Source organism: Solea solea, chromosome 12, assembly GCF_958295425.1.
Source record: "Solea solea chromosome 12, fSolSol10.1, whole genome shotgun sequence".
Taxonomy (NCBI): Eukaryota; Metazoa; Chordata; class Actinopteri; order Pleuronectiformes; family Soleidae; genus Solea; species Solea solea.
Window position 1 is genome coordinate 20,285,066 of NC_081145.1, and position 20,071 is coordinate 20,305,136.

The following is a 20,071-nucleotide window of genomic DNA, read 5'->3' on the forward strand; positions in this document are numbered from 1 at the left end:
TCATACCAACACCATGGGTAGGTGTTCTTCAAAGTGTGCCCGATTTTGCACAGCTAATTTTATGTGCGGAAGAATGGGTGAAATGGGTGGCATTATAAACCTAATTGTATCTTCAAAGCTCAGGGTAAGACTGCATATTGTAACAAACAGAGGACTCCACTGACCAAACAGCAAGTTTCGCCTTAGACTGCTTCTGCCCCAAAATTCTAAATAAATGCTGTGGCATTTGTCCACTGCAGCTGCCGTAGAATCATGGCAGCACATGATGGCCTCCATAAAGCAAGGCCCTTCATTAAAGTACATATAACAGGCTTACTGTGATTGTTTTTTTTTTTAATTAAATGATAAAATCTACAGACCAAATTTTAAAATACTTTCATGTCAATGTGACCTTAAAATAGGTCTGTTGTCACTCTTACTGCTGGACCAGACGATGTACATTAAATACAATGTTTTCCTCCACTGACATTTTAAGCAGGAATTTACGAGTCTCCCTTGAAAGCAGCACCCTGTTAGATTGTATTATCCCGTCACAGATTTGCACTAGAGCCGTTATTGTCGTAGTGTGCAATTGTCATTGCAAAAATGAGATTCTACTACAACACCCATTGAAAATTCATAACATTTTATCTGCTAAACCAATAAATTAATGACTTGATGGCATGAAAGTCTGGGATATGTAGAAAATGACACTACAATATTGTTGCAATGTAAAATGTTGAAAACACAAGAGACATATTAAGAAAACTGATAAAAAATAACTTGTCATTTTTATTAACTTTGAAGTTGTACTCAAACGGCAGCAAATATACATATTTACAACATTCTTTAGAAAGAACAAGCAAAAAGGTCAACAGCAACAGAGTCCTTTGGCACTTAATGTTCTGGTTGCGAGGTGAATGATGAGAAAATGGAAACAAAGCCAGAAGATGAACACGATCTGCTTTGCTTTAAAAAGTGGTAGGACAAAAGAAGTTCAGTCACTCAAATTCCATCACTGAGGCTATACTGCTGGGGTCATAATGAAAACTCTCGTGAAATGATCTTACCCAATCACCAGTGAATCAAGTGAAACAGGTTTCAGCTGTTGCGGATCTGGTGGCAACAGGCAGTACTTCATGCAATAGTTGTTGATAATCTGTTGTCAACGTTAGTATTTTTCAAATCGCATCAGGTGTGATCAAGTTTAGATGAACTGTGAACTGAGTCGGAGACACTGTTGCAACCAGATCACCAATTGCTTTTGGCGGATTAAAGGATCTTCTGACTTTTAGACATTCTATTGAGTAACTACAAGGCACTGCAGTGACAAGCTTGTGTCATTCGATCTAAAATAGAAAAGGGAAAACAAACATGCTATTCAAAGCCCCGTCCACAATAAACACATTTGTCTTGCACCCTGTTCTCAATCTCAGAGCGTCTGCTTTCTGTCAACATCCTTCTTACAACTAATGCTTTTCAATCAGACAAGTGTCTGCCATTGGCACCGTCTGTCTGGAATGAGAGATATACATCTTAAGAGATGATCGTATCACCAAGAAAAGTATTAATAGTTTTGTAAAAGATATATGAGCTCCAGTTACACAGGTGGTGCTCATCCTTTAATCCTTAAAATGGGGATAAAGACTGAGAAGTTGAAGCAGTAGCTAGATGCAGCCCCAGACCTGGTGTAATAGATTAGATGATTTCAACAGGTTTCACCAATCTGGTGTCTCATTTTACATGGGACAAAATAATCTGTGTACATGTAATTAAAACATTAGAGACACATAGGTTTTGTAGTTCAAGAGCAAAAACAGGCCAACACACTTGTATGTGTTCATCTTCACCAGTTCCAGACAGAGAAGGATGTAAGGACACACACACATTATTAAATATTTAACCTTAGAAATGTACCAAAATCCAATCTTATTTCTTCCTATGGGAGCAGCAGCACAACCTTAGTGAGTCCAAATAATACACACCTGATCGGGGCAGATCAAATGTCACCAATTGCAGTAATGTGTAGGTTTGCTTTTTTTTTAAAAACCCAAAACAAAATGTTTCTGTTTAAACACATAAAAAATCTAGCAGCATTTAATTCCCATACATCATGTATTGTGCTCCAAGACTGTGGTTCTTTTTTCTGATGTTTCAGGGGGAAACCAGTGTTCAGTCCCACTTATAGAGTTTAAGCATCTTCTCAGTCAATGAAGCCAAGAAGTGCTCCCCATTCACAGAAAATGGACTGATGTCCAACACCGGGAGGTCAGCCGGAAGCTTCTGAAGCAGAGAACCACTGCCAGCGTCCCACACCTGTGGAGGGGGAGGAAAAATGACAAGCACAGGAGGGAAAGGGTGAATGGAAAGTGAAGATGAAAAGAAAGGAAAAGACAGGAGAAGGTTGTTGAGAATATTGCCAAGACAGCATTTAGTACCTTGAATAGAAATACATTAAACAATCAAAATGAAAAGTGAAATAAACTAAAGATAAATTCCTCAATTAAAAAGGTATAAAATGTACAAAGTACAAAAATAAGACTTTGAAATAAAAAGTACTCCAAAAATCAAAATCTGGAATTCTAATGTGATAAAAACTAAAACACAACACCAAAACACTTCAAATCAATATTAAAAGTCAGGTTACACATGAACCAATTTTCTTGTTTCTTAAAATAAATTGGAGAGAGGACTGACCATGGTAGAGTTGGAGGCTTCATCCCCAGCACAGACCAGCATCCCCCCTCCATCTGGCCTTTTGAAGACTGCATTCTTGGTGAGCAGTTTACAGGATGAGCCAGCACTGAACGTCTGCATTGGAGAGCAGGAGCAGCTGGGCAGCTCACTTGAGTCCTGCTGAGGCGTTCTGTTCAGAGCCATCAGGACGCAGCGCAGAGACGGGTTGGAACGTCCTGCAAGAGAAATTAAGAACCTTTGTGCAGGAAACTCAAACCAACATGCATCTTCTTCTATTACGCTGCCTGAACTAGAGCTGGAATGACTGTTGTCTCAATTAACCAAGGCAAAACTTCCAAAAAGTCACTGGTTTGTGAACTTCCACCATGACAAAGCAAGACATGAAGATGTCACCTCAGTACTCAGAGAAATTCATCAACATTCCATTTACAGTACTGTACAAAATAATTTTTTTTAGCAAAGCTATAATGTCCATACAGTATAATATTTTATTAACACTTTATTGGAACACGTCCAGAAAATGCAGCAAACATGTCTGTAGTATTAAAATAACATGTTATAAAATAACATTTTTCAGAAGAAAAAAAATGTTCTTCTGTCAGGCATTTGGTGTGACCTAACCTTAGACTTGAACAATAGCACAACCCTGGGTCTCTTACACCTGGAGTGGAATCCAGTTAATGTTATTGGTAAAATCTTGTTTGTCCAATTATTTCACATAAAAAAATATCTGCTGTGAAAAATGTTTCTTACATATTTAATCACACCATGCTCAAACATAAATACAATAAAGCTGGTGGTGCCCTAAAACCTAAGGCATAATTAATGAGTGTGGTTACTATATGGATTCCTAACTTGGACTGGGATCTTATTTCAAGGTTCTTCCTTTTTTCATCTGCTGTTCTGCACCAACAACTAGGCTAAATGACACAATTACAATATACAAGATCTGGATCTCACCTGGCCTGTATGTGACCAGACAGTGACGACTCTCGGTCTCCACCTGGATGTCGGTACAACCGGCGGCCTCCAGTGGGAGGACATGTGGTCTGTATGTGGTTCCTGAGACCTGCTCCCAGAAACACCCTCCCTCCAGAGATCCTGCTATCAGCCCACCACAAGGGAAAGAGCTTGATGCTGCCCGTGGAATGTAGCACAGAGACGCCACAGGACACCTGAGACAGAAAGATTTAGTTTTCTGGAAATAAATTTATAAAAAACACACACACAATTTACAGTATAAAAGGATTTAAATTCAACTTTTGGCAGCAGTGGTGGTCCATTATTGTGACCTGTCATTAATAATTTTAACAAAAAACATGAACAAAATAATGAAAAAGTAAAAAACATTTGCTGGTATTATGTTTAAGTGTAACAGTATGCGTTAGTGCATGTACCTGGAACGAAGCGGCTCCAGCTCCTGGACATGTGTGCTGGTGTCTCTGGTGTCATAGACGAGCACCGAGCCATTGATCAGACCAGCGTAGACGTAGTTACTGTTGTCCAAACACCAACAGCAGCTCCACACTGGTTTACCTGCATTGTAGGTCTGAACCACTGTGTTGGTCACCAAACTGTAACATACACAATGATATCATTGACTCTCATTATATATCTGTGAGGCTCTGGTTACAGAGGTGTAAAAGGAAAGCCAGTGAGACTCTTTTTCCATCATGTTTTAAGAATACCTGGTCAGTTTGATGGTGTTGTCCAGGGCAGCAGACAGCAGCAGACTGTCATTCTGTCTATTGAAAGACAAGCCTCTGATCTGTTTACTGTGGATGGGAACGTACTGACTAGCCTTCATGTTGACCACGCTCACTTTTTTCACCCCACAACCTAAGCAGAGGACACAGAAAAGTTGCCTGTTGAGAAGACTTTCTTTCTGCAGAATAAGACTCAATTCAAATATTTAAGCAATGACTCATGAAAAATGTTGGCAGCTTTTACTGCACACAAGGCAAAGACAGCTCACTGATACCATTGCATTCCAATAAGAATGTAATGTCCCCAATTTTTTTTTTAATTTATGTTTCGCTGTACATTTACACAGTGAAAAATGAACCAACATTTTAAATGACAAAAAGAGCCTCTCAGAAAGCAAATGTGGGCGTCTGTGTCAGTTTTCTCATGACTGATGAAGACAAAACTTCCACACAGATGTGTGAAATTCTCTTATGGTTCACAGTGGCAAATCAAGAAAAGATTCAACTCAATTAGCCTCAGTTGTCCTGCCTGAATGTATACATATTTTTTCAACATTATTCTGTATATAGAGATGATTCCACCTGGTACAGGTCACAACAAACTGAATCTAAACCCAAATATCTTGTTTATGCATATTATACGACATATACAATATTAGAGATACTAAAAATATATTAAATATTAATATGTACACCCATCCCGACTAAAACACACACCCAAAAAACTCAATTTTAAGAGCTCAGAAACAAAACAAAATGCCTTTGCCAATATACTGGGCCATTTCTCTAAGATCTAAAGAGTTCCTGGATTCAATAATACATATTTTGGTCTGAAGGTGGTGCTGCAGAGAAACTTGTAATAGACCTGACATGGTAAATGTTCATCCTGCAGTGAGGTTCTCATTAATCATGCTTCGATATATCAATTTGCACCAACATCTTTCAAACAGTGAAGAAAGTAGACTCACCAGGCACCAGTGTGGGTTGAGGAGAAGGCTGTGAGGCCAGCAAGCAACTCAGAGGTTCACAGTATGACAAAACTCTGCAGCCTCCAGCCTGAGACACCAAAATTGCCTTGGAGAAGCTGTACTGAGCCACTCTGGAGCCGTCCCCCCTGTGTGTGAGGCCAAGGACTGTGACCGACCCCAAGGAGGAGGAGGATGGGATTGAAGTTCTACCAGCCTGGGCCATAAGAGATCTCAGCTCCTACAAAACCAGGGATAGAAGAAGGAGGGAGGAATTTAACCTGGAGGCCATCAGAAAATTTATCTACGCACATATCTGGTACAAAAAAAATCAAAATTTGCAACAGAAAGAAAAATAATTACTTAAAGAATGTATATACAGTAGTAATATTTAGGGAGGCAGATACCGATACCAGCATATCTGGTACAATGCTGTCCTTGTGTACTTGTACGTGTATTTGTATTTGACACTGCTGCACCCGATATCACTTTACAGATCTTCAAGTGAGCCAAGCAGGTGTGCAGCAATCAGCGAATGTGTTGCAATGTCAGCAGTAAGTAATTCGATAAAACGTCTAAAGAATCAACACGACATACAGCAAAACAAAGCTGAAATACTGATCACTTGTCTTTTATTCATCTACTTATGTTAAACCCAAATATTTCAAATATACAGCAAGAATGAAGGAATTGGCCTCACTCTTCCATTAGGTTTGAAGGGGACTGTAAATGCGAAAACGGTGGCTATAGTATCTAACATTGTTTATGTACCCTCCGAAGTGGTAAAAACATATAGTGGTAATTCGCTTTCAAAATATTGTTGCTGTCTATTTTAAAAATCCCTAAGTGTTAACTTGGACAAGATGATAATCATGATAGGAGTAATTCCAAAACATTAATTCATAATCACATCAATATCAAGGTTTTACCTGCAGCTCTTGCTCTACTTGTCCATATTTGTTGGTGATGACCTGTAGTTTGAGTTTGTACTGAGCCGATTCCAGTTCAGCCTTCCTCCTCAGGGACTGCTCCTGCTCCAAAGACCTGCACACACAAACACACACAGTCAAAAAGGGCAGGTTGCAGTGACAAAAAAAAAACTGCTGCTCAAACCAAACATTTGTCCCCAAGTACTCCCAATTGCATTCGCAGGTATACCTCACATGTGACATGGGATGAAATGACAAGTGAAAAGTTACTTTGCATTATTAAAAACTGTCAGAAATTCAGCACATGTTGAGAGGAAGGACATCAATGTTGCAATCTGATGAGCGGGGACAACAAAACAGCAAATCCCTGAAAAGGAGTCAATCCCTTTCTAATTTGGGTTTAAATACAGCCTCTGGAAAGAAGCTGTTGTTGAACCTAGTTGTTCTGGCCTTGATGCCCCTTCAGCTTCCTGCCTGAGGGGAGGGGTCTGTCTCAATAGAGCTACAATAGCTGACATCATGCAGACCCATCATGCAAAAGTCGGAATCAAAAACAAAGCTATTTTGACAGGAAACTGCAATATTAAAATCCATGGACGTATATACCAGGCAACATATGTAGAAGGTAATATGCCAGGTAAGTTGTCTCATCGCCAGCTGTATTCATAACAAGAGTAGATGGCGAATAGCTGTTGTGCTCCTGGATGCCAAAACAGTCCGGGACGAGCGTAGTATAGTACAATATTTTACTGAATCTCAAGATCCCAAGAGACCGAGGTGGAATGCCTTCAAATCCAGCATAGAATGCAGAGGGATGGAAATCCACAGGTAATGGATTTTGTTTGCGTAGCAATCACTTCATATCGAGTACAGAATTCAAGACCTACTAGCTTTAATATCTTATTTAACATGCTTTTGTTGACATTTCTAAGCATTCTCCAAAGTAACATAATGCAAATCTGGAAAAACATTTCCATTCCATGCTATTTCAATAGCTGTGAAAATCACCCCGGGGCATTATGAGGGTTTCATGCACCAGTCTGTTGTTACAAGATTTGCTCGATCTGTGTGGATTTAAAGTGAACAGTGAACTCTGTTGGCTTGAAACCAGCATTGGCACTGTTAATTTTTGCAGAAGCTATTTGTGCCAACATGGAGGTTTAAACAAAAGGAGTCACATGACGTCCAGAGCTTCATACAAGTTAGTTCATCACACTTAACTAATGCTCCGCTGTTCTAACAAAGAAACAAAGAAAAAGTCACTCACTTCTTTAAGCTCTCTTGCTCAGAGTTGTCCAGTGCTCTAAGCTTGGGGGCATACAGCAACACAATGTCTGTACGCTTCGCTTTCTTGTTACACTATAGAGAAATATCAGGGACAATCAGTGGGTCAATAAACACAACACCATCCAGACAATGACAACAATCTTTCACCTACTTCACTATTTTAGTGAAGGGTACTTTCGGACACTAACCTGCGGACATTTAGCAGCAGAGCCCTGAGCTTTCAACCAGCGTTGAATGCAGGTGAAGCCGAAAAGGTGTCCACAACGCAGAGCAGACAGCCTGTGTTCACCTGCTGTTGTCCATGCCTCGAAGCAGATGGTACACGAGTCACCTTCACTTTCATCACCGAGAGAAGACTGCATGGACGATGAGGCTCCAGGGACCAACTGCAGATAGAGATCATAACAATTAAAGTCATGCCTTTGTTTAGGGACCCAGAGTGTTTAAAATTAAAAAAACTGGACAATTGGTAAATGGATCTGGAGTGTACCTTGGTGCCTTGATGTTGAGCTTCAGTCTTCTCATTGTCTACAGCTGAGCTGGAGCCTGAACACAGAGCAGATACACACTGGATCTAGAGCACTACTGTAAAGCATAAAATGTACATATGTCGGAGAGCAGGAGCTCAATTTATAAAATCCTGCACAACATTGGTATGTTGACAACAAATGAAATTTCACTCAGACTCACTGACTGAACCAGGATTCTGAGGTTGTGGATGATGGAGGGTGTTGAGGTGAGGACCTGCAGGTAGGACAGGGTGAGAAGACAACACAGCGGCAGATGTGCTTTGATCCGCCTCTCCCCCTGCTCTGTCCTCTTCATCCGATTCGCTGACCTCTGTGGTGCTGCCGGACTCTGGCTCAGCCACACTGGCAGCCGGGGCCCGGAGAAGGAAGTCTGGAAAGCCTCTGGAGGGTGCCGCAGTCTGGCTGGGGTAGTGCACCCTGAGGCCTTGTCTGAAGCACCACACAATGAAATGTACAGATGGGCAACAAATTAAAAGGAAAAACCAGCACATAATATCTTAGTAAGTGTTGTACTACCCCATTGAGCCTAAACTTCAATACACCCTGGATTATTCTAGTCTCTGGACTCCGACATGTATTTTTGGGGGGGATTTGTCTAATGTCTAACATCTTCACTTAAAATAATACATAGGCAACCAACTGGGTTGAAATTTGAGGGCCATTTTTATATTTATCAGATACTAATTGACTATTTAATTTTCCTCTCCACCACAACCTGCAGGAAATATGTGGCTTTTAAGATGCTAATTGATTCACTATTTTCAACCATAGTTTCTTTGATAATTCTCTGTAGGTTCATAATCCAAGCCAAATGTGTGTATTATTTGATTACCTGACTCTCCTCCTAATGGGCGTCCCCTGAGCCGCTGATGGCGTTGTTGCGGTCCTGCCCACCGCCCTCTGACTAAACGCCCAAGTCGCGGGAAGCCGGGGAGGAGCTCGAGCTGCCCCCTGTCCACCATTGTTGTCATCATCTTCATCGTCATCCACCTCGGTGCTGCTGCCGGAGTCTATAATGATGTGCTGTGTGTTGGTGTCGTCAGCCTGGGCTGCAAGAGCAGCCTGTGGCTGACTGCTGGCTCCTCTGTGAATCTCTACAGCGATGGAGTCCACCTCCATGGCCTCCATCTGTGGATACAGCAGTTTGTTATTTTCTGACAGTACAATCCCATATGTTAATGATGGGCATACACTTCTACTACAACTACATACTTTTAGTTGCTTTTTAGTTTCTTGAACTTAAATTCTTTAACATGACAATGAACTTCTTCACTGTAGTTTTTTCCATGACTATCTTTTGCACCAATCGCCAGGTGTTGCTACTTCATGTCATCTCATGGTGGCGTTTCTCAAATGAATGAGGGAAACTTGGGCGGAAGTTACCTGGCCGAAGAAGAGCGAGTTTACACCGGAATAATGTCAGCAAAATCTACAATAAGAGATGCTCCACCCACGTTCAATGCATAGACTTAATGTGCTGTGTTCTCTACGTTGTGAATAAATAGAAAATCCTACTTTTGACTTTTTGTTTTCTTCAGTTAGACAGATATTGCGACGTATCGCTATTGTTTTGCAATATATTAATTATCACAGAATCACTGTAACGTGGTATTATTGGCATCATAGACTAATAGAAGGATTTTTCTTAACTGAAAATCACAGCTTAACTAAATGTGTAACTGCCTTCAGAAACCCTTTTCACAACAATGCTTGAATTGCAGAATAAAACTATTGTAAGTCACAATATTTTTTCACCATAATTGCAAAACAATTTAATTACTGTCTTAGATTATAGGCCTTAAATGGACTGAGCTATCAGTCGATCTTAATTTGGCATGTATCAATAGGCGATAGGCCTAAATGGACTGAGCTATCAGTCGATCTTAATTTGGCAAGTATCAGTAGGCGTAATATGATGTGAACAAATATACATTGATAATATCACTGAATATTTTATAATAGCTTAAAGATACAGAGGATGGAGATGACTTAATGTTGCTACTGATGTTACCAAGCAGATATTAGAAAATCATGTAGTGTTGTCACAGAAGTCACAAAAACATTACTTAAGTTGTGTTGTTACAAAACTATGATCATTAACACCATTCACAATTAAATAAATTCGCCACGATCGTTTAATTATGAATGTTATTTATCGCGATGTGCGACAAAAACGTACATTGTCTCATCCTTAATTGACCGATATACCGTTTATGTGCGGTGGCTAACAGCTAACAGCGGCGGCAGGAAGGTGCTGCGTTCCCCGGTTAAGCACAGTACTACAGCCCGAGGCCTCAAGTAAATAAAAGCTACAACAGGGTATTTGCATTCAGTGAAAACGTAAGGCATCTTAGTTACAGATGTTGCATATCATCAGCACTAATACAACGTTGCAGTAGGACAGAAAAACATTCGCTATAATTCAATTATCTGCTTTAAATGTCCAAGTCATAACCGGAGGTTGAGCTAAACTTAGCATTAGCATCTGTGAGGTTATGAGACGCTGACAACCATGAAACCAAAGCCCGATTGATATCACACGTGTGTATGAGTAAATAAACAACCGCTGGTGTTATTGTCTGTGGGTTGTCATTACGCATAAGTATTTTTTTGTTTCAACGAGTTAGCAAAACCGAGTTAGCTATGCTCAGACAGGGGCGGTCAGGTAGAACCAACACAAACACCGACCTGTGTGGAGGTGGCGGTTCAACAGCCGCTGGTTACGATCTAAAACACCACGACAGGCAACGACATGAGTCCGCAGCAGAGAGGCATCGCAAAGTGGTCTGACTGTGCTTAACTTCCACGCAGGGAGTGTTTTATTTAAGTCAGGACCACGGTCACAGGGATCGAATCTCCCCGCGCCAGTCCAGTCAGCCCGCCCCATCCTGCCGCGACGTCACCGCCGAAGATCGTTTGTTGCGAAGATAGACACGCTTACTGTTTCACAAGCTTCAGGTGACTGTAGTCTACCTGTATGAATGCTCAGATATATTTTTTTTTTACTTTGCAACATTTTTGGGGAAAGGCACCTGAGTATGACCTTAAAATTATATACAACATGACATTTTAGTTTTTATTAAAGTTGCATTGGATTGAAGAATTTCAAAATAAAGGTGTTTGTTCTGATATGCAACAATATTTAGTTCACAATAAAAATGTGTGAGGCAAAGTGAATCTATTAATAAAAAAAAGAAAACAGAAACAGAAATGACTCATTATAGCTTGATATCATGTGGAGGGCCACATGAAATCGATTGGAGAGCCGCATGTGGCCCACGGGCCACGAGTTTGACACCAAGGCCCAGCAGTGTGCTAAAGGGCCCTCTTGAGTGGTAAAAACTTGAGGAAATGCCCTACTGGCTGACATTCATTTGTGGCCTCTAAAGCTTAATATAAACTTTTTTTTTTTTTAAATCATTGTTTCTAAAGGAGAAAAGTGATGCAGTGCCCTATAATATGCCCTTGCAACGTAATTACCTTTGGGTGCCCTTGAAATCAAGAAGGGAGCCATTATGAAGTTCCCTACTGCCCCTACGTGACAGTGTCCCAATGGGTGTCCTTAGAGGAATATGATAAAATGACTTCTCTCAATTCAGTGCTGTATACAAAATGCCAATCTCAGTGATAAAAATTGATGATATGCTGTAAATGATGTCCCTGCAGTGTGAGAATGTGATGTTCAGTAGGTGCCCTATATAAATGCCATAAATACAATGGTTTGTATTGATATAGCACTTTTCTGGTCTTGTTCAAAGCTGCTATACACTAACATTCACCCATTCACTCACACTTTCATTCATTTCTTATCCCTCATCTTTCATACCCATTCACACTCTCCCGTCACAGCCATCAGGAGCAACTCCCCTCTCCCATCTGGGACATTCATATCACCTTTAATTGTTCCTTCTCCCCAAATGCATGTGTGAAACCTTCAGCAAAGACTGTGAAAGTCTGGGCCCCTGATGCGAATTCCACCCTAGAGCAGGATCAAAGCAACACAAATTGGGGGGGTCTTTGCTTCCCAGGCCACAACTGATAACCATATGGACAATACACCTCCACTGTCCTGGGAGATCAAAACATTACACTGTCGCTTTACCATTTCACCGTTTGCATATATCTGCACTGTTTTTTTGCACTTATTGCACTTTCGGGTTAGATGTCTAACTTAATTTCATTGTATGAGTACTGCACTCATTCAATGACAGTAGAGTCCCTCTAATCTTTAATCAACATCTTCTTCAGTTTAAAGGGAATAAACACACAACTCACACTGGTTTGTCTGTTCAGACTGCTGTATAGAAACATGATGGTCAAGGGCCTTACGTAAAGGCCCCTTCCTAAAGTGTACTGTACATAAAAGTTGTATTCTGAGGCAACGGAATCCAAATGGTTTTATTTTAAAGTGACAACAGCAGTTCACTATGACAGGTTTATCTCTTGTGACAAACACAGGGTTAGAGAACTTGTAGCAAATACAGGCCAAAGCTTTAAAAGACAGTATGTTTAGTTATACAGCAAATGACCAAATCTGAATTGAAATGAATTCTGAAATGAATTACATTGCACAACAATGTTTGGTGTATAGCACCCAGAAAATCAGCATACATAAATGCACTTTAATTCACACACAACTTGTGTTAGTGTGGAAGATTTTTTTGTCTTCCATTAGTTTAAGTTCCCCGCAACACCTGAAGGTTGTGGCAGAAGTATAGGACCCTTTCTTTTTAAATCACATTTTATCCGTCTATCGTGGATGGATTGATATTAACCACCATGATACAACTAAGTGCACATGATACAGACTAACTTTAACTTTTAGTAGTTTGTACATTCTTGTAGTTAGTGAGACTTTTTTCTTTCTGATGAGGAGCCATGAGAAGGAAGAGTGCTATTGCTCCTCTAACTGTGTCACCACACTGCGCAGTTTGTCCAGCAGCACTAAGGAGAAAAAAAAAGTTTTTTTTTATTGTTATTAATCAATAATCATCCACTGAAAACTACAGATATCTCAATGTGATGACAGCAACTTATTTACCTCCTGAAGATGGTCTGTGGAAGCTGTCAAAGCTTCGGCAGGCCTTGATCAGTTGTTCAAGTGACTCAGGACAGTCATCAGGAAGCATTTCTTGACATTTGTCTTTGCACACTTTCTGATATATTTCCTTATCTGAAAACCCTGAAACAAGCAAGGAAGTGTGAGACCGGGTGAATGAGGAATTACCTTTTAACTGATTTTGGAAAAAACTGTTACAGTAACTATTGCATCGTTAGGGAGTACAACAGTAAGGGAAAAGTCAAGGTTTATTGTACAATTTATTAATGATGCATTAAAATATTTCACAACAATTATCAATTGTTACAGTTGCAACTGTATCTGTAGAAGGCTTATGTTTTTTAGTAAGTAAGTAAGCCATCAAATTGACAGTTACGTTAATAGATCATTGATTATAGGTCATAGCTTTCTCACTGTCAAAAACATAAAGGATTAATAAATAAAACTTAAATATTACTGGAGCATTTCAGAGGAGACATTGTCATACTGGGTCATATGTCATGTATAAAACGAGTGTGTTTTTCTGCCCTCACCTGAGACTCAATTCTCAACTATAATTTAATGATTGATATGGTTTTATATATATTTGTAAGTGAAAATCTCAAAATAATTATTAATATTAATTATTATTATTATCAGTTATTAGTTTTTTTTAGTCAAATGCCTCTTGCAGTAACATTAAGCAGATTTAGCTGAACCAGTAAAACAGTTTTCGTGCAGGACGTCACAATACCAACACTGGGAATTCGATATTCTAACTTTTGCACTGGACCAAAAAGTTATGTTTTATGTTGAAATAAACATTTGGGCAACGTTGTCCCAAACTAATGTGTTTTGGGCAGCTTTGCTGTTTTTGTTTACTGTAAAATTGGTCTTAAATTTCACTCCAAGTGGCATTTAAAAAGTCTTAAAAAAGTATTAAATTTAACTTGCTTTAAGCTGTAGGAACCCTGTATATGATAAATGGCCACTCTTTAAATTCTTACCTTCAAAAGGTCTCTTACGTGTTGCAATTTCCCACAGGACGATACCAAAGCTGAAGGACAACATTTGTTTATGAATTCAGTTGTTAGTCCATGGTTCATGTCAGGTAATGTAAGTGTAACAGTTGATATCCCAGCTCTTATCTGACCTGTACATCTCACACTCTTTACTGTAGACGTGGTTGATGTCACTGAGCATCTGTGGAGAGGAGTAGCACAAGGACCTGATCTCTCTATCTTTTTCCTTTATCGGCTTCTTCAGTGACGTCTCTGTTTTGGCCAGTTCAAAACCTCCCAGCTGCAAAAAACAATTAAAAACACACCACTGCTTCAGCCTCAGAGAGTACAATTAAATGGGATGAAAGCATCCCAGCATGCCCGGATTTTCGCACCTTTACTCTGTAGCCTTCAGCGACCAGAAACTTGCTGCTGTTGATGCACCCATGAACTTTACTTTTGACTTCAGTTTGGTGCAGTCTAGGGAAAAAAATATCTTTTTATTGGTCATGGTTGGAGCAGGAGAACGTTACATTTTGTTTTTTTCATTCTCACCTTCAAGCGTAAAGATTCCCACCTCTTTTCTCTGTTAAAGCAGGGAATCTGACACAGGAGAATAAAACGTTTTACACTCACCGGTAGATTCCTTGTGCTGCATCGAAACACATACGAGCTTTCCTGATCCATGACAGTTTGGCTTCAGAGTCCAGAACCTGTCTGAGACTTCCCTTCTCGCAGTACTCCATGATGATGAGGAACTGGGGATTGGGCCCTACAGTACAAGCAAACACAGACACAGATCACAGTACTATGACTTGAAAGCTACTATGTGGATGGATCCACTGTGATTTTTAAACATCCTCACTGCTGCTCACCGTCCTCATCCTGGACACAGATGCCAAACATTCGCAGGATGTTGGGCGACTCAAAACGTCTCATGGTTTCAACTTCCTTATTGAAGACAGACCGCACCTCCCTACATGATGGGGAGAATAATGATGTGCGTCAAATATAACGTGTCTACCTGAATACAGTCAACTATAATGTAATGAGTATTAGGGCTACATAAATTGAAAGAAAAATAATTAAAACAGCATGAATTCATGAGAATTTCTGAGAGAAAAAAAATCAGAATTCTGAGATTAAAGAAAAAGACAGAATTCTGAGATTAAAGTCATAATTCTGAGGAAACAGTTGAATTCTGAGATTAAAATCAGAATTCTGAGAAAAGAATCAGAATTCTGAGATTAAAGTCAGAATTCTGAGGAAACAGTCATTCTGAGTTTAAAGTCAGAATTCTGATCTTAAAGTCAGAATTCTGAGAAAAAAGTCAGAAATCTGAGATTAAAGAAAAACTGAATCTCAAACTAATAATTTGTGAATTTTAAATATAAATACATTTTCTTCAAAATTATTATATGCCATGTTTTCACTGCAAAGTAACAGGAGATTTTATGCACATAACTAAACTTTCAGGGAACTAAAAGACATGAAAACTTGACTCAGTCCAGTCCAGCAGGTGGTGGTAAAGTAAAAGATTATACAACAACAACAGTGATTCGTTCTATTGCTGTCAAGGTGGCTGGGAGCTTGGCAATAGTCATTTGCAGGACAACATTCTCTTGATCTTACAGTGATCACAGTGTCTTTTAATTCAAATCAATTTGGTCTTGTTTAAAGGATCAGTTCAGATGATTCAAAGTAAAACCAAAATAATTATAACTAACTGAAAGATTTAGATTAGATTTTTGTGCTGTGTGCATTTTATCCCCATAATTTACATGTTCCTGGAGGTACATATAGGGCCGCATAAACCACCAGTGAGACAATTATCTTCCTGTATTTTGATTCATATCAGTCTACGGTAGAGCACAGACCTTGGGCTGGGGTTCACAGGGTCTATGTATCTCTTGATGACCACTGCAAATCCATGATACTCTCCTTTGTAGACCTCAGAGGTCGACGTTTTCATGAAGGGATTTTTGGGAAGGTCGTACTTCAGCTCATCTGGCCTGATCATTCGGATGTCCTCGTCGGTGACACGAGGCTTATTCACTGTAAAAAAGCACACAGACGGTGTTTCTCAAAATGTCTATTAAGACTATTGATTACATTCACAGAGGGGCATGATCATTCATTTAGAGTGGAGCCTGTGAATGAAATGGCATCTCAAAACTCTCACATCATAGCATGGTGGATTAGTGGTTAGCACTGTTGTCTTACAGCGATAAGGTGCTGGGTGTGGAGCTTGCATGTTCTCCCTGTGTCTGTGTTGGGTTCCTCCGGGAGAGCCCCCCCCCCCCCCCCGGGACTAATAAAGGACTACTTTATCTTATCTGACAGATAAACAGTGATCTGCGACACAGAGACACCTTTCATATTGTTGACATATTGTTACTTTGTGAATTATTGTATTAAAAGTTTGATTACTGCTGCTTTAACAAGAATTGAACTGTTACTGATCTTCCCAGAGCATCCCACAGGGAGATGGGATAGATAAACGCAGCTCAGCATGCTGACCCTGTGGAAATAAATAAATAAATGTTGATGACGATGATGATGATGATGATGATGATGACGATGATGAACTGGAGCTGCTCTAACAAATCATTGTGGAAACTGATTTATTGACAGCCTGACTGGTATTGGATTTCCGGGGGCCAGTGCTGATTGGAAACACTTAATAAATCTGACTCTGTGTTTAAAATCAATATCAGTCGTGTGTGTGTGTTTCGGTGCACTCACACATCTCCATGACCTTTTCCACATTGACTTTGACGTTTTCAAATTCTCTATGCATGGCGTCCATTTTCTCCTGCTGATTCTTCATGTATTCCAGGAGCACTGTGGACCAGATTGACACAGATGACACAAAAACAACCAGACTCTACAATGAAAACTAAAAGTTATTGCTCTAATTGCTATTATTTGACGTGTAGAAAGGAAACATTCAAACTCAAACTGCATCTTTGCACCGTGAGAGGAGACTAGGATTCATGCAGAAAAAAAAGCCAGGACCAAACTGGAATTCATATCCATGAACTTCTTTTTTTTTTAAAAGTCTATGTTTGGGATGTTAGTTTGTCCAGTGAATATGATGTAATTCTATGTTCATGCCATATTTTCCTGACTAAACAGGTAAATCATTCTTATGTCTAGGCATGAATGGTCAAAGAGTCCTCAGTTTCTGCACTGTTGGTCAGGAACTTGTGGTTAACTTGTGTTAAGCTCCCCGCATTTTTTTTCACCTTTCATTTTTTTAAGAATGAAACTGCAAGATCAAATGTAAGTATAGATAATAAATGGATTCGTATGATTTAAGCTCAATGAAAATGATTCCCTCACATTCCTTCAGCTCTGCATCATCCGCCTTCCCGTCAACCTCATCCTCTTTCACTCTGGAGCTCAGTTCAAACACCTGGTACAGCATGTTCCCGTGCTCCACCTGCAGAGCTCCGGACAGCACCTGGAACGCATCGTTGAGACGTTCGTTCACACTGTTGAATTCATCTCCGTGGCTGCTGGACTTGAGGATTCGTTGCATCCAGTTGGCTGAGGTGTACTTCTTGATGAGATGCTGTGCTGATTTCAGAGTGATGGAGAGTTCTTTGAGGGATTGCCCAACGTCAGCAGAGTCTTGGATTGTACCCCTCTCTTTGATGGATCTCACCAGATCCTCCAGAGCTCTGACTCGATCAGACACTCGCTGGCAGCGTTTTTTATTGGCCTTTACATTTTCAACCAGGGTGTAGATTTCTGAGGCAATGGACAGGATGGGGTCTATAATATCCATTATCAGCTGGAGAGACAGGGAGGGAGGGATTAATTTACAATGATGATATTGAATAAATCAGATCTGAATGCAGCACAACCCCAATATAAGTGAGCTAGTGATATGACCAGATCCGAACTGAGCTGAACGAATGCTTCAAGATGATTTAACCCCTCAGCTGTTTTGATCTGCTGGGGGTGGAAGAGGAAAGGTAGTGACTAAAGCCATCGTGAATGTCAAAACTTGTGCAGAAATCATAGAATCATTATTTAAATACTTTATATAGTATGCTCCCACCCAAATGCTGTACAATAAGAAGCTAATATTAGCTCTGTAAACCATGTGACTTTGTAAACACTTCGTCATGTGCTTTCAACCATGTCTTTACATTCATGTGAGCAGCACCCGCTCCTCCGTATACACAGAGCCAGAAGAGTCAGTACTCAGTCATGAAATTCATGTTGGAACAAGCAGCAAGATGATAATCATAGACTTCTCCCCCTCAAGGGATAATATGACACTTGGTGCAAGTTTTCATCAGGTTTCACACAGTTCCTCTTTGGCCAGAAACTGCAAACAAACATTACAATATGCAGGAACTATGATATCAAAGAGGCGTGTTGTGCCCTGAATGTAAAAAAAACAAGCTTGTTCTCAGAGTCAACAACCTTACGCCAAATAACAAAAAGATCATTTACCTTGGGAGTGGTTGTCAACAGACAGAAGTCCTCGGTCTCAGCTTAGGTGTGCCGGGAGAAAATGAAACTGGCTTCTGTCGGCTTTAAGTCGTCCCTCATTTGCTCATGACTTCCTGTTCGTCTCTTCCTGCTCCCTCCCCACCCCCAGGGTTTTTGCTGATGTTCATCTTTGCTGACTCACTCAGGATTTATTACCTTACCCTTGAAGCAACACTGAGGCAACACTCACTGCACATTGATGAAGGTGCTGAGCAGATGAGGCCTGAATGTTTTATGTGTGTGTGTGTGACACACTCAGGGTTGTGGGTGTATTAGTATGGATGATCCGTGAGAAGCCTGGAATTAAATGTTCAAAGAATTGTCACATTTTAGAGGTAGTGTAAGCTATATCTCTTGGTGAAGTCGCACGTTGCAGCTGGATATCTCTCATCTCTGAATATCTATGCAGCTCCAGGTCCATAGAGAGAACATTAAGTAGCCCTGAGTTATCGGATTCAAGGTCAAAAGGTGTTACGTATTAAAACATGGTGACCTCTGTGGAGAAGACATGCCCCATGGTGTAAATACAAAAAAACAATCCTAAAATGGTTTGACAGTTCACCTGCTGTACAATCAGAATCAGAGTATTTTATTAATCCCGGAGGAAATTGTGTGGTCACACAGTTGCTCCCTGCCAGATTAAGAGATATACAGTTACAAGAAAGAAAGTAGGTACCAAATATCACAAAAAATAGAAGTAATTATATATTTTTTTAAAGTGAGTAAATGAAGCAATTAATCTCCTAACTGCTAGAACATTCAATGCCAACTATTGTGATAATGGGTTTCTTTGGCTTGTTTCTTCGATGGCGTCTTGTTTACGGTCATTCATTCAGTCAAAATATTATCGGCTGACAACACTGGACCTTAGTTTATTCAAGTGAATAGAGAAATAAACCAGTAAACCAATAAACCAATAAATCAATAAACCCAGTATTTGTTCCACTGTTCAAGTTGTTTTTCTCCATCTCTCTAAACTGTGTAACTATAGGTAACTATACCTGAGTTCCTGTAGGATTTTACCACTGTTGCACCTGCAGAATCCCACTATACTGTCAGAGTAGACAGCTGCACACAACAGGCCATGGTGCTGCAATGACTGTACCCAACTTAGTGTTTATCAGATGAGTGTAAATGTGAGTCTATCTAATCTGTGTGCCCAGAGAGCAAAGGGCTCATACATTGGCAAATGATCATTTATCACTGACCTGGATTATAAATTAAGAAAATGTTTCATCACACTCACACTCACACTTGGATCCATACAGACAGCTTGTGGCAGCTTCCACTTCACAGTAAGTTATCATTTCTTATTATTATTTATTTACTTAAACAAACAGAATGTTACTAAAGAAGCAAGATGATAAAGTGATAATGCATTCGATCCATGTCTGCCAGTGTTGGGTGCACTTTGTTCAAGCAAAGGACAC

The 20,071-nt window shown here is 40.0% G+C and overlaps 2 protein-coding genes across 2 annotated transcripts; both read right to left on the reverse strand.

The window, feature by feature from the left end:
• Positions 1–751: 751 nt before the first annotated feature.
• On the reverse strand, positions 752–10,985 carry rfwd3 (ring finger and WD repeat domain 3). Its single transcript, XM_058646421.1, has 13 exons — positions 10,782–10,985; positions 8,926–9,221; positions 8,254–8,522; positions 8,054–8,109; positions 7,752–7,949; positions 7,544–7,635; positions 6,277–6,391; positions 5,351–5,588; positions 4,365–4,515; positions 4,074–4,250; positions 3,637–3,851; positions 2,677–2,891; positions 752–2,295 (listed from the first exon to the last, which is right to left on the reverse strand). The coding sequence occupies exons 2-13, from the start codon at positions 9,219–9,221 to the stop codon at positions 2,152–2,154; spliced, it is 2,166 nt and encodes a 721-aa protein (XP_058502404.1). The 5' UTR covers positions 10,782–10,985; the 3' UTR covers positions 752–2,151.
• A 1,492-nt stretch (positions 10,986–12,477) lies between these two features.
• Positions 12,478–18,693, reverse strand: LOC131470137 (mixed lineage kinase domain-like protein). The gene is made up of 11 exons (XM_058645745.1): positions 18,603–18,693; positions 17,478–17,931; positions 16,878–16,976; positions 16,010–16,187; positions 15,008–15,108; positions 14,769–14,904; positions 14,528–14,612; positions 14,285–14,433; positions 14,139–14,188; positions 13,135–13,275; positions 12,478–13,037 (listed from the first exon to the last, which is right to left on the reverse strand). Exons 2-11 carry the CDS (start codon positions 17,923–17,925, stop codon positions 12,988–12,990), a joined length of 1,437 nt encoding a protein of 478 aa, XP_058501728.1. The 5' UTR covers positions 17,926–17,931; positions 18,603–18,693; the 3' UTR covers positions 12,478–12,987.
• Positions 18,694–20,071: the final 1,378 nt, after the last annotated feature.